Raw genomic sequence first — 15,090 nt, forward strand, 5'->3', positions numbered from 1 at the left:
CTATATACAACTAACTTAATGAAAAAAAGACTGGCATCCATAACACAATGCTATCTGCTGAAAGCCTCCACCTTCTGAAAAAGAATACTATATACAAAAAGTAGAAAATACCCAGAAGGCGAAATTTTAAAGTAATTTGAAATTGAAGTTTTACTATTTTCTTCCCATACACTCAATCGTGATTTAAAGAAAACATGTTAAAGAACCAGATTTTCACATTTCTAATCTGTTCCAGATATTTTTGTGAGACACTTAAGAATGTCACTGCACTATAAAATTTTGATAAAACATTTCTAAATGCCTACTCACAATTTCCATATTTATCTCATTATAGACCCATAACAAAGAAGATACATGACACATGTCCATGGACCATACTTGAATGACACTGTTCAAGAGGAGTAAACTCTCAGTACACACAAAAGTTTTCAAAATTCTTTCACACAGCTATCTTCATATTTCCAACAGCTCTATAAGAAATGCTAAATAAGCATTATTTATCTCCATATGACAAATTTAAAAAACTGGAAGGAAAAAAGCCACTTTTCCTACTGCCTCATTCCTTTTCCTAGTGTGTGTATTTATACTTATCTTAGTGGATGAATATTGGTTTAAAACCTAGATTATAATTTTATCACTAAATTGATAAGACCTTGAAAATTAATTTCACCTGAGTTTCATATTCCTCTCTTAAAAAGAAATTTGTCATAAACATTGTCAAAATATTCTGAAATATATTAAATACTGCATATTTTCAGTTCTATGTATAGTTTAGCAGGTTGGAGGTAGTGGTGTTAAAGTCTCTACTCCCTTTCCCTAGTCCTTCAAAAGCCTTGTCTCTACCACTTTTAATACTAAGCCTAAAGTACATAACAAAACATTTTAGAATGTAGGGACTTACAACCAGGAAACCAGCTTATTATAAAGATTAAAATATCAACATATAAGACTCTAATGTTTCTATTAGAATAAAGTTCAATATAGGAGAAAAAATAAAGTCTGAAAACTAATGTTCAATTTTGTTACTAAAGCAAATAAAAGACATCACCATATCTCTCTTCCAATTTGATAATTATTAACATATCTAAAATAAATTGTGTAGCTTTTAAAAAGAGAAATTTTACAATTAAATTATTAAGGATAATAAGTTCAATCACTTTCTTCAAGTTCCCTTTTTCTGTGAAAAACCTGAATATGTCAGTAAAATACAGAAAAATAAAGATGGTGGTGCTTTTTACTTAATATGAATTTTAATTTATAATCTGTAACACCTTTTGTAGCTTCTGGTTAATATCTCCTTTGGCTGTAATCTTTACTTGAAATTCTGCCTCATACTCTTCTTCCATATATCGACGGCGTTTTGACTGTACATTGTCCATGTCCTCGGATTTAGAACGTTTTCTTCTGGAAAATTCAACTGAGAACAAAAAGCATAATGATCAATCAGGTGTTTTTCTTAATGTCTATTCTCCATCCTCAGCAAAATATTATTTCTAGCTATCACAATAGCATTCTTAATCAATTATTTTATGAATTGTTTTTGAGATCAGAGAAGTAGATAGGTAGCTTTTAGCTTTCAACTTGAAATGATTTTCAATATGCTAAAAAAGAATTTCCTAACGGCTAAGCAATGTACAATGTAAACAGAGAACATCCTATCATTGGAATCTTCATATTAAGATGAAGAATCACCTAAAAATGTGAATATGAGATTAGAAGAAATCATCTTACATTGATTCCCATTGCTAAATTTTATACTGAACATTAATCCTGACAAAATACAGTATTCAGTCACATTTCACAGATTTCTAAGTGTGCAGAGCTTTAACTATTTAATTCTTCCTCCTCAGTAAATATTACCCTTAGTAAATCTAGAAAAAAAAAACACCCTCCTACTTAATCATCAGCCTTAGGCAAATAACATAATAATAGTCATTCTTTACATATCCTAATGAATTTCAAATATATAAAAATAATAAAATTAAGGACATTATAAAAGTAAATTTTGTAAAGACTAGATATTCAAAGATTTTCACTTAGAAAATGTCTATTTTAAATAGTGGTAACATTCATGAGATCATAAGCAAATTTTATGTGGTTTCTTTTTCAATACATAAAAAGTAAAGCCCTAGCCGGGTGGCTCCATTGGTTGGAGTGTCATCCCATACACCAAAAGGTTGTTTGCTGGATTCCCAGTTAGGGCACATGCCTAGGTTTTGTGTTCGATCCCCAGTCAGGGATCGTACAGGAGGCAAGCAATCGCTGTTTCCCTCTCACGTCAATGTTTCTCTCCCCCCAACCACTCCCCCTGACCTGCTTCCTCTCTCTAAAAATTAATAAAAACACATCCTTGAGTGAGGATTTTTTTTAAAAAGTGAAAATACTAAAATCTCCATCCTTATTAAAGGCAAACGCCCTTATGTAATCACACTTATCCCTCTCCACTTCACTATATATCCATACCTGTGTGTCTATTTTTTATATGCCATTCTATTCTATGGCTTCTCTTATAATCATAACTTAGTCATACATGGAGAGCAATACGACAGGGAGAGTTACAGAACCCAGGTTTTCTGACTTCTAGTCCAATGATCATCCTATAAACCTAACAACGTTTAGTCTCATCATTTCCCCTTCCCATGAAGCTTGAGGACCTTAAACAGACTGAGACACATACTTCCATTCACTTATATTACCCAAGATAATTCTTATAGTCCCATGCTTTAAACATAAATCTAAAACAATTTCTCTCAAGATATTCAGATAGTACCTTACTAAATATTACGTTTAAATCTTTCTTATTGAATAAAAAGTATAAATAAACAAAATAAAACACTGAAGTTTATAAAATAATTAATAGTTTCAAACATTCTTGGGTTAACCATCAACAAAGTGATTTAACAGTGGCTTACTTAAATTGCAAAATTTTATAGTCATCTCGACATAAAAGTGTATTCCACGGTCTTAAAAACAGAATGAATGAATTACCATTTTTCAAACTAGTTCAGTTTTTTTTGTACATGCTTACTTTTCTTAAAAGGTCTCTCATCTTCATGTATTACTTGCTCTTCTTCCTCTGGTTTCCTGTCCTTTTCATTACTTTCTACCTCTGTAACAAAAAGAGAATAGGAAACCTTACTTCCATTAGAATTCATAACAGCACATTATAATTTACACTTTTGGTGTAACTATCTAGTTAATAATTTTATACGAAATCAGTGTCTCAAAATATGAAATTTTGGGAATAAAAAAGGAGCATGAACTGGTAGAATAGCCAAGTCTACTTTCAAGTGTTCCTGCAAATTCATAATAAACTCTTAACATGGGCAAAAATTAAAAGTATAGATTTTTAAAAACAAACATTCTTATTACTTAGTACTAATAATTTACTGTCACCCACAGATTAATAAAATGTGAAAACAACTACCATAAAGCACTTAGGCTCCTTACATTCAATTACTAAAACTAAAATAGGGATTGTGACTATTACAAACCAGTGGTAAACTACTGTCAAAACACCAAATTATTTTGACCACACCGGTTGAATCATTGCTATTCAATGGTTATGGGACAGTTCATAAAAGAGAAATGAAAAAGCTATCCTAAAGATAATGAAAGTAAAAGCTACTTTTTAGTACCAGTGCCAACAACCAAGCTAGGTACTTAAAATATATTATTTCATATCCTCAATATAATCTTACACTATAAACAGTATTTTTACCATCATACAGCTGAGGAAAGTCAAGTTCAGTAAAGTTATTTTCACAAGAGGCATTTAAAATATAACAATTAAAGGGTGCTACCAAAAAATATTGCTAAAAGTGTCTACACAATTGCATTGCTACAACAAAATCCCAGAGGTACCAGAAATAGCCTTTGGCCAATCAACCTATATCTCATCAACTAATCAATCATTAAATGGGAGAGAAGAACAAATCACATAGTTTGGGTTTCTATTTTATTCCCCTTACATCGCTGCAACTGGCTCCCCAGTGACTTCATTAAGGCATACTGTTTAATCATATTCTACAACCAAAATTAAATAAACAATCACAAAGTATATAGCCTATATAAAAATTTTGATATGACATTTCTTATACAAATGCCAGGGTTTTAATGCCAACAGCCCTGAGGGTAAGAAAGTCAAGCTAAAAAAAAACTTAGAACTTTTAAGTAAAAATAGGCAAAGACCAAAATCACTGATGAACCTATAAAGCTGTAAAATGTGACTATAGTAAAACAAAGCAAAACAAAATAAAAAAGCTAGCACAGTAAAGATTAACTTCTGAACTTTAAAATAAATGAGTATTAAGATCTCATGTCTCAACCCTAGTTTCAATTAACTGAAAATTTTTGCTCCCTTATAGATTGCAAACTCATTACAAAGCATTTTTTCTATATCGTATATAGTTTTCCAAATATTCCTGATTTTAATACTAAAAATGATGACTCCTGAGTTTCCTAGTCCCCAAAGCTTCCAGAGACAGAGTAATTGGGTTGTCTGAAATGAAGGTTTACAGTCTTTATTTAGCAAATTGTCATACCACCCAAAGAACAAAATTAGCCATGGCTCCAATTAGGGTAACTGCAAGCCAGATAATTCAGAACACAGCAGAGCCAATTGGCCTGGTTTGGTCTGCCTCTTTTATTCATATGTTAGCTCCCTCTAGTCTTACAGATATGTCAAGCTTAGCTGAAGATTCCTTCATTTTACTCAAAAACCTCCTGCTATCACCTAATTTCCATTTTCCAGAGATACTTAGAGGGTACGACTGGACTGTCAACCCTTAAATCAAAATACTCATCAGGACTTTAGAATACACACACAGAATTAAAATTTATGCTTGAGTTTTATTTAATGGAAAGAACTCTAGATAAGAAAACTGGCATTAACAGATTCTATAGAAAGGAACAAGGCCCTTTATTTCTTTATTTGTTACCAAAGTCTCAAGAGAATCTGAGTGCACCTCTTTCACCCCAGAACAATAACCAAGGGCCCATGCACATACATTTTTATATATAATTTCAAGTAGTTCCTGAGACCTCTGAAACCCATCTGAATGCTTAAGTAAAAATCTGTCTTCATTCACAGATAGTTCCTGTTATAATTCTTCTGGTATAGAGTACACCCTCATTACAAGTTGCCATGTTTTAATATACAGTTCTGTGTGTGGTATTCTTTCAATCAGACTAGACCAGCAATTTTCAACAGCCGTGTTGCAAGAATTTTTAAAACATGCAATGCCTGATGATTTAGTCAGGGGTACTGACCTCTTTTCCCTTAGACTGTCAAATAAAAAATGACAACCAACACAACAGCCGCCCAGTGTGAATGAATCAAAATTACACCTATTTTTTTTTTTTTGTTAGGTTGGTAAAAAATATATTTTTGGGTATGCCACAGAATTTTAATAATTAGTTTGTGTGCACCATGAGATGAAAAAGGTTGAAAACTGCTGGACTAGGCGGTAAGCTCATTAGGAGCAAGTACCATATCTTATAATTTTAGTAATCCTTTTAAAACCTTTGGGAAAGAGTCAAGACAAAGTAGATGTTTAATATCTATCTGTTGATCATTATTTTAATAAGATTCCATTAAGGTAGAAAAAGTATGTTGTAGAGGATTAGAAGACAAATTTAAATCAGGGAGTTAAATTTCCCATTTTCAGAATTACCCTCTATAGAACTTTACTCCAAGGAAATATGGACAAACTGTTGCTTTAGATGAAGGGTTGGAAAACATTTTTTATTTAATCAATGATAAACAGTATGTAAACAAATGGGTCTGACTATAAAACTTTATTGAAAAAAAACACACAAGGCCTACAGGCCATAGTTTGCCAATCCTCTGCCTTAGATTATCAGCTCTGTAAGAACATTTTAAACAAAACAAAAAAATTCCTATAGATTAATTAAAGACAATATCGTCGTTAGAATAGGCAAAAGAGATGAACGGGCAATTTATAGATAAGTAAATACAATTGTCCAACAAACATATAAAGATTCTCAACCACATTAAGACAGAAAAAATATGGTAGTATTACTGATAATGTGACTTTTCTGGAGAATTTTTTTTAATACTCACCTGAGGATATTTTTTCCATTGCTTTTCAGAGAGAGTGAAAAGGGGAGGGAGGGAGAGAGAGAGGGAAAGAGAAAGACAGAGAGAAACATTGATGTGAGAGAGTTACATCGATTGGTTGCCTCCTGCACGAGCCCCAACTGGGGCCAGAGATGAAGCCTACAACCGAGGTACGTGCCCTTGGCCAGAATTAAACCCAGGACCCTTCAGTCTACGGGCCGACACTTGAACCACTGAGCCAAACCCGCCAGGGCTGGAACTTGTTTTGAAGTTTTAATTAACTAGGGCAAAGTTCCAAGTAATGTCTTCAACAGTAAATTTTTGTGCTCCTTTTAAAGCAAAACTCAGGATGTTGGAGAGAGTATTATTTTATTGTCTCCAATTCACTTCCTCCTATTTTTATGAAACTCAATTCTCAATTAGGCTTTCAATTCCACTGTCCCTTATGAGGTGATACGCAGGTCACTGAATATTCCTCTTTCATCTTACTTGAACAAATAGCAGCATTTGATACATTGAGTTAACTACCCCTCCTCCTTCAAACATTTTCTTTACTCGACTTCTACCACAACAAAATCTCCTGTTATTCTTTCTACCTAAGAGCTGCTCAGTTGGTCTCCTTTGCTAGTTCTTCCTCATCTCCTCAACCCTTAAAGAATACCAAGAGCTCAGTCCTTGGATCTCCTCATATTCATTTATATTCACTCTGAGCTGATCTAATCTTGTTACGCAACTTCAACTAATGCCTGGCTATATGCTGTCTACTCCCAAATTTTCTAGACAGTCCAAGTCTTTGCCCTGAAATCCAGATACATATCTAAATTGGGAACAGTGATTTGAAATTGTTTTTCCTCCTATACTCATTTCCTTTTCCAAAACCTGCTTCATTTTATATCTTCCTCAACTCTGAAAAGAAAAATGTGCAACTTACACTTCAATGTAAGGAGTAACAGGTTCCTCAAAGAAATTGTTGAATACAAATGGGTAAAAATAATAAAGAACTGCAGCTGAATAAAACGGTGACAACAAATTAGTAAATTTTAATTTACTAAACTATGACAATTCGATCACTACTAACCTGGAGCAAAAACAGACAAAAACCTTGAATTCTATTCCCATGCAATTATCCTCATTAACATTTATGCTCATCTTACTTATTTTAAATATCCAATGAACAAGGGAAAAGAAATCAACCAGATATTTTTTAAACTAAAATAAAATCTGGAAGAAAACTATGTCAGAATTTAACATAAAATCTGTTAAACTTTAAAATAGATTTTTTCTCAATAACATTAATAGCATTTTTTTAAAAATAAAAAGTAAAGAAAAGCTCTCCCTCCTACTCTCCGTAAGAAATAGAATGAGAAGGCCCAAAAAGGAGGGGAAAAAACAAAGAATGCATTAGCCCAAAAGCTAAAGAGAGCCTTAAGAAGGAGGGACTGTTTAAGAGGTCATCCAAGTATGAGAGAATAAAGACACAAAAAAAGATGCCCCTAGATTTAACAACATGAACATCAATGTTACTTCACTGAGAACAATCAGGAGGGGGGCTGGTAAGGTTGAAATCAAAATTCAATTAAGTTAAAGAGTAAATAGGAGGAGAAAAAAACAGTGCTAGCTTTGTTATCATAATTTGAAGAATGGCCCTAAGAGAGGAAAGAGATGTGATACTAGATAGAGGACAGTACATGATATGTAGTGTACATGCAGAGTACAACTAATATGTGTACCTCCTCTAGTGCTGTTTGAACTTTCCCAGAGAGAAATCTTTATTTCCTTAGGCTTCTTAGACTATGACTTTAATAATTTAGTGAGTATCAGTTATTATATAGTATTATACAACAATATGATAGTGTCTTCAGGCCTACTAAGGTATATCTGCAATACTTTTTAGGTTTCTCTTCTACCTTTGTAAAATTAAAACAGCTTTTCTATTTGCTTTCTGAGATCTTTCATTATTTTTGTTGCTGCTCAGACCCATTATAACTGTCATATTTAAAACAAATTTTTCTGTTAGTACAGCACATAAATATGTTAATAGTTAAAGGGAAGAGTCAAACTTCAGTACTTCCATTTATAATTCTGTGTTCTGAAAACATTAAGTTAGTTAAGAATAAAAAATATGATGAAAGTAATACCTCAGCAGATGCACAGCAACAAATAGAACATATAACAGATTCTGATACCATATAAAGAGAACAGAGTATAGTTTATGAACCAATGAAAAAACTACACTTCAGCTCACAATATACAATATTTCCTTGTAGGAGAAACCAAAAAAGTAAAAGTTTAGTTACCAGCTAATAGCATACAATCAGATAAAAGTCAAAAAGTAAGTAACCAAAAATAAAACCAAGTTTGAATTTTTGAAGTATGCAACATGGATGGCTTAATATTCATCTCTCTGCATTTATAGCATTGTGTGGGAGGGATGGTCTCCAATATAAAGATTCTGACATAAAAATAAAATGTATAAACTCATTAAATAATAACTACAATTTCCTATGACTTTCTTATACAGACTACCAAAAGATTTTTTAAAGGACTTGCCCCAGTATCACTCTCTATCTAAAATGCAGATTTCATGTCATTCTCCTCTGCTTGAAATTATTCAATGGCTCCCCTGTGCTATCAAAACACTTTAGCATTGTAAAGAAGGTCTTCCATGATATACTTCTCTTAGAGCACCAATTACTCATTCACTCCACACTATTTACTAAGCACTTACTGTAACCCAATTATTATTTTGGTTTGATGGTAGCGGCTCAGCACAGAGGTAAAAGCAGTGACGATGGTAAGAAAACACTGGATTCTAGATCTATTCTGAAGGTAAAGCCAACTGGATTTCCTGATGGACTGGATACAGGATATGAAGGGGAAAAAAAGAATGGCTCCAAGGTTTTTGGCCTGAGCAAGTAGGACAAAAATGCCATTAAGAGGGATTATCTTCCTTAAAACCCTGTTTTTTATACACTGATAGTGAAAGGCAAGTGCTTTCCTGAATACATCTTATATTCTCATAAAGTTAACCTCCTGTAAACCCCCAGAATACCAATTTAACATTATTACTGTATTCGTAGCTTTGTATTTAATGGCCTGTGTTTTAATTCTTGTCTGCATCCTGAGGGCAAATACTAAATTTTATCTTTAAATCCCCAGAATCACAAAGAGCCTGAATTGCCACTATACAGGTTTAATGAATGAATAAATGCTCTTTGGAAATAAAGTCATCTTTTAATAATAAAAAATCTCTATTTCCAAAAGCTGGTATGATATATTGGGGGGGGGGGGGGATATTCCTGTGTATCCTAGACCTGCGTCATGTTTTTATTCTTTGAACAAACTAGAAACCAGATGCTGTATTTCATGCTATAAAGGCATTCCTCTCAGAAAGCTCTAACAGCCCTGGCCAGGTAACTCAGTTGGTTAGAACATCATCCCGATATACCAAGGTTGTGGATTTGATCCCTGGTTAGGGCACATACAAGAAGCAACCAATGAATGTATAAGTAAGTGGAACAACAAATCGATGTTCTCTCTCTCTCTCTCTCTTTCAAATCAGTAAAATAAAAGAATTTTAAAGAACGTGCTAATAGAATGTGATGCAAAAGAACATAAAGGGAGCACCTTCTGAAAGGAACTGAGAAAGTTTCATACATGAATATTTGAGTTTGACCACGAAAGCGAAGCAGGATTTTTCTCATTCTCTCTTTTTTCTCTACAGATTTAGGTTATAGAGAGATCATTCAGAAGATGAGAGGGAAGAGAGTAGATCGGGTAAAATCATGAGGGCTGAGGAAGCAAATGGATGAGGTCTTCCTCAAATAGATAAAGAAGGCTTCAAGATTTCTGGCTTCCACCAATGGTGGTGTCATTCCCCAAAGACTATTAAAAGAAATCAGATGTCAACGGGAAAACTAATTGTAAAATGTGACTTGTAACACTTCAAGCAAATAAACTAGTAGGTTTTTATATTCTAAGTTATCTGGTTTGCTAAGTGATAGCAAGAACAATTGCTAGCACTTTGATCAAATATGCACTGACTTGAAATTGTTATCTCAGATTTATGTTGGACCATCTTTAGCTCTCTTCGTAGACATAAACTTAACAGTTTATTAAAGCTAATCAAAAATTTTTAAATGTAAATAATATGCTAACCTGGAGAGCATGTCTCATTTTGTGATATAACTTCAGACACATCTTTTTCACCTGAAATATCCTCTTCATCAGAGAGGACCAAAAAGGCTTCTTTTGGCAAACTCTCACTACTCTCTTGTTTAGATGGTGAACCAAAAGAACCTTCCATCTTCTCTTCCAAATCTGGATTTGTTTCATCAATTGGAAGGAGACAAGTTTTAGAAAAGCAAGTAAGCTCATCTTCAGCAGGTGCAAGCTTTTCCAAAATAGGAATAATTTCATCTGTTTCCATAGAATCTGTATTTTCTAAGATATTCTCACTTTTTTCATCTTTTATAACATTTTCACTAATGGTTTCTGCAAGTTCTGTACAATTTTCATCTTCATTCTTTTCACTTTGCTCAATTTCCATACTGCTAGATATAGCCTCCTCTCCAAGAGCAGGTTCTGTGACAGCATCTTCCTCTACTTTCTTTTCATTTTCAGGAGGTAGAACTGGACAAGTAAGTGTATCAACTGCTTCTAGAGTTTCTTCATCAGCATGAATATTACTATCAGCTTTATTTTTCTCATCAAATGAGAAAATCTCATCTAACTTTTCATCATCCCCATTTTTTTCAAGAAAATCATCTTTATTGCTACTAGGTTCTGTATTGTCAGTGTCAGGAACTGGCTCACAAACTGGTACAGGACTTGGTTCAAAGGTGGGATCAAAGGCTGATTCAGAAGTTGGTTTATGAACAGTCGGTTCATCAGAGATCAGATCACCAGAGGCCTGATCACCAGAGGCCTGATCACCAGAAGTCAGATCACCACAGGCTGGACCACCAGAAGCCAGATCACCAGAGGCTGGATCATCAGAGGCCAGTATTCCAGAGGCCAGATCATCAGAGGTTAAATTATCAGTGGCTAGGTCACTGGAGATTGGTTCACTGGAGACCAGTTCACCAAGGACTGGTTCACTGGAGACCATTTCATCAGAGACAGGTTCACTGGACATTGGTTCAACAGGGACCAGCTCACCAGAGACTGGCTCACTAGAGACCAGCTCACCAGAGACTGACTCACCAGAGGTGGGATCACCAGAGGCAGGCTCATCAGAGGTGGGAACACCAGAGGTGGGATCACCAGAAGGGGTATCACCAGAGGTTAATACTTCAGAGGCCAGATCTCCAGAGGCTGGAGGATCCCCAATAGCCAGATCACCTGAAGGTGGATCACCAGAAGCTGGTTCAGTGGTCACTTTAGAGTTTAGTTCAGGAGTTATACTACTAGGAGACGAAGTTTCAGACTCTAAATCATCATCTGGCTTGTTTTTTACATTAACATTTAAGGTACAAGGTGTTTCTTTCCATTCTGATGTACTTTTCTCAGGGTTAAAACAAAGTTCTTCAATGCCATTCACCTCATCCTTGTCATTAACATAATCTGTATTTTCCAAAGGTGAGGCTGGGTCCAAATCTCCATTTTCATGATTGCCATTTAACAGCTTGACATCAGTTTTCAACAGTTCTTCTCTGACCTTGTACACTGCATCCAGTTGTTGACGATCACTCACTCTCATTGTTTTTCGAGCCTTAAAGACTTTTTTCTGAGGTTCTTCTATACTATCCATTTTGAATCTTTAAAAAAAGGGAGAGAGAGAGAGTTTAATAATTGAAATAGAAGCCACAGGCTTACTGCAAATTGATCTTATAAGCAAGCAGCACTTCATGCAATTTTGAAATAATGATCTAGGGAAAGCATAGTAATCCTTGCTCTACATTAATTTTTATATTTATTAAATTTATGTAATATAACATTGACAATAGGTATAGTCCACAGAAGATCAATTACTGGAAGTATTGGAAAAAAGGTGACTAGTTTCTAGTTTTCATTCTCAGTAAGCTAATGGGTTCAGAGAGTCAGATACAATATATAAGCTTATGAAAGTAGATGGAAATAAAAGAGTACATGGAGAAAGAAAAATAAAAGTATAAGAGAATGAAAACAGTAGGGGAATGGGAAAAAAACAAGGAGGAAAAATGAAGAAACACATAAGGAAAGATTATATTTGTAGCCAAGCATATCTAGATGAACAAAACTGAAATTATATTAATAAGAGATTGATATCATGAAAGTGAAAAGACAACTCACACAACAGAGGGAAGTATCTGCAAATCGTTTATTTGTAAAATAATGTATCTGATGAGATAACTTGCCTCTGGAAAATCTAAAATGCTATTATAGCTGAATAACAACAAATTTAAAAATGGGCAAAGGACTTGAATCGACATTTCTCTAAAATATATACAAGTAGCCAATAAGCCAATAGAGAATAAGGAATAAATATGAAAAGAGGCTTAACATCATTAGTCATCAGAGAAATGCAAATGAAAACCACAATAATATAACACTTCATACACAGCAGGATGACTATAATCAAAGAGGAAAACAGTATTGGCAAGGACGTGGACAAATTGGAGCTCTCATACAATGGTGATGGAGTTGTAAAATGGTGCAGCTGCCTTCAAAACCAGTCTGGTAGTTCCTTAACAGGTTAAACAATCATTACTTTTCAATCTTTCTTTTTTTATAAGGTATGTATGTAAAGCTATAAATTTCCCCCTAAGCACTGCATTAGCTGCATCTCATATTTTGAAGTGTTATATTTTTACTGTTGTTCCGTTAAAATATATACTAATTTCTATTGTAATTTCTTTCATCAGTGATTTAGAAGTATGTTTCTTTAAAAAGTAACACATTATGACCATGTGAAGCTCATTAAAAAAATACAAGTTTGGTTTCATATTAAAAAATCAAGCAATATCAATTACAAGTGAGTCATAAAGCATTATGGCTTTTTTTTAGGCACAACCATGGTGTCCACTTGATAAAAATTAGAGCCCTAAGCCCTAATACCTCAGAATGTGACCTTATTTGGATAGGGTCTTTGCAGAGATAATCAAGTTAAAATGATGTCATTATAAAGGGTCCTAATCTATAATGACTGGTGTCCTTATAAAAGGGGAAGTTTTATACAGAGACACACACATAGGAAGAACACCATGTGAAGATTGGAATTAGGCTGCCACAAGCCACAGCTAGGAGAAAGGTCTGGAACAGATCCTTTCTTAGCTCCTTCAGAGGGAGCATGGCCCTGCCAACATCTTGATTTCACATTTCTAGCCTCCAAAACTGTGAGACACTAAATTTCTGTTATTTAATGGGGGAAAAGTAATATGATTCATCACAAAAACAGAATAGAGGGAGAAATAAACAAAAGATCTCAACAGATACAGAATATATTCGTTCATTTGACAAAATTCAACACTGACTCATTATTAAAACTCTCAGAAAACTTAATAGAAGAAAATGACTCAAATATAAAAAGGATATATACAAAGAAAACTACAGATATCATACTTAAATGTGAAATAAGATCAAACCAAGACAAGGATGCGCTCTCTCACCATTTCTGGCCAGTGCAAGTAAAGCTAGCAAAGGGGGCAAGGATTTGGTCCTAGAGAAAGACAATGTCACTAGTCTATACTGGGGGAAAACAAAAGTCCTTTAAGGACTAAAATGTACAGGGAGCAAGAATAATGCTTTCACATTCTCCTGCTCAGTAGGAATGATGGTAGGATATACTTGCTTTGGCTGGAGAAGGGAAAAAAGCAGCCTCTGAGGTATCAGAACTTATCTGAGGCTCACAGGCAGGCCTTAATGTTGTTATAAACTGACCTGATGCTTACAGCTAAGTCATATTGTTCTCCCGATGGACATAAAACCATCACTACATTCAAGTTAAGTAAGGTCTCAGTGCAGAGGTTGCACTGTGATGGTTTTAATAAAACCTAATTTGAATGTAGTGATGGTTTTATAAAATATCAACCATCTCCCTCTCTGACTAAAAAATGAGTAATGGCTACTTCTTTATCAATTGCAGCTTTATCCTCACTGTAGTCTGTCCTCACTATAGATAAGATTTATTGAGATACCCAAGCATAGAACAGACCCCACTTTCTGACAGCACCCAAACCAGAGTGAGGTTCTATTTCCTCAAACTCTCCCCAAAAATAACCCAACCTATGACCAAATTCTATACTACGTTTTCCTTTAACACCCTCTTATTAAGGTGCCTCACTGTTTCCCCATGGTGAGCACCCTCCCTCACTGCAACAAATAATAAACCCAACTTGTTCAATTACAGCAGGGGTGGGGAACGCCTGGCCCTGCCAAGGCAACTGCAAGTGGGACTCGAAATTTAATAAATCTAGGAGCTTTTAACATAACTAATTTTTAAGTTGATAACTGTGTATGTCCTGTGAATGATGTTATAAATATCCAGATGGTCCTCGGCAGAAAAAAGGTTCCCCAACCCTGAATTACAAGTATGTTCCTGGTGTTTCATTGTTCCTTTGGCTGCCAGGTATAAAACAATGGCCTAGCCCACTTGCTGGAGGCCAGTACAGCTTTAGAACTACCACTCTGTCATAGTACTTCTAGATTGTGGTACATTCTGCATTCATTCTGCAACATTAAGAAAATTACTTATATTTCTTAGTCTTCCTAGCCTTTTAATTTAAATATGGAACTGAGTAAAACTATTTAGAAAAATTATTCTACAACTGAGCAGAAACTTCAATGCAAAATTATTTTAGGTACTATTTTAAGGATTATTAACTGCAGTCTAAAATTTAATTTTCAAGTTTTTTTCCACCCACTATCCATTCCAAACTCATGCTAACTGAAAAATTTTCTGCAAAGAAGATATAATGCAAATTTTGTAGTCACTTTTCTCTGCTGACTCCAAAGCTACAAAAAGAATTAAATTAATAATAGAAGAAGTATGGCTCCCCTTTAAATATTTTTAAATACTGAACAGTAAT

The 15,090-nt window shown here is 34.3% G+C and overlaps 1 protein-coding gene across 8 annotated transcripts in view; it reads right to left on the reverse strand.

Moving 5' to 3' along the window:
* ATF7IP (activating transcription factor 7 interacting protein) overlaps positions 1-15,090 on the reverse strand; it is a 108,412-nt gene that overhangs the window by 54,878 nt on the left and 38,444 nt on the right. For all 8 annotated transcript variants that reach the window (XM_016197440.2, XM_016197439.2, XM_016197436.2 and 5 more), the window contains exons 2-4: positions 10,241-11,841; positions 3,029-3,109; positions 1,272-1,417 (exon numbers count right to left, since the gene is read on the reverse strand). In XM_016197440.2, the coding sequence (XP_016052926.2) occupies positions 1,272-1,417; positions 3,029-3,109; positions 10,241-11,841 (1,828 nt within the window). The remainder of the gene's footprint in view (positions 1-1,271; positions 1,418-3,028; positions 3,110-10,240; positions 11,842-15,090) is intronic.

Source organism: Miniopterus natalensis, chromosome 2 (genome assembly GCF_054644295.1).
Source record: "Miniopterus natalensis isolate mMinNat1 chromosome 2, mMinNat1.hap1, whole genome shotgun sequence".
In the NCBI taxonomy this organism is placed as follows: Eukaryota; Metazoa; Chordata; class Mammalia; order Chiroptera; family Miniopteridae; genus Miniopterus; species Miniopterus natalensis.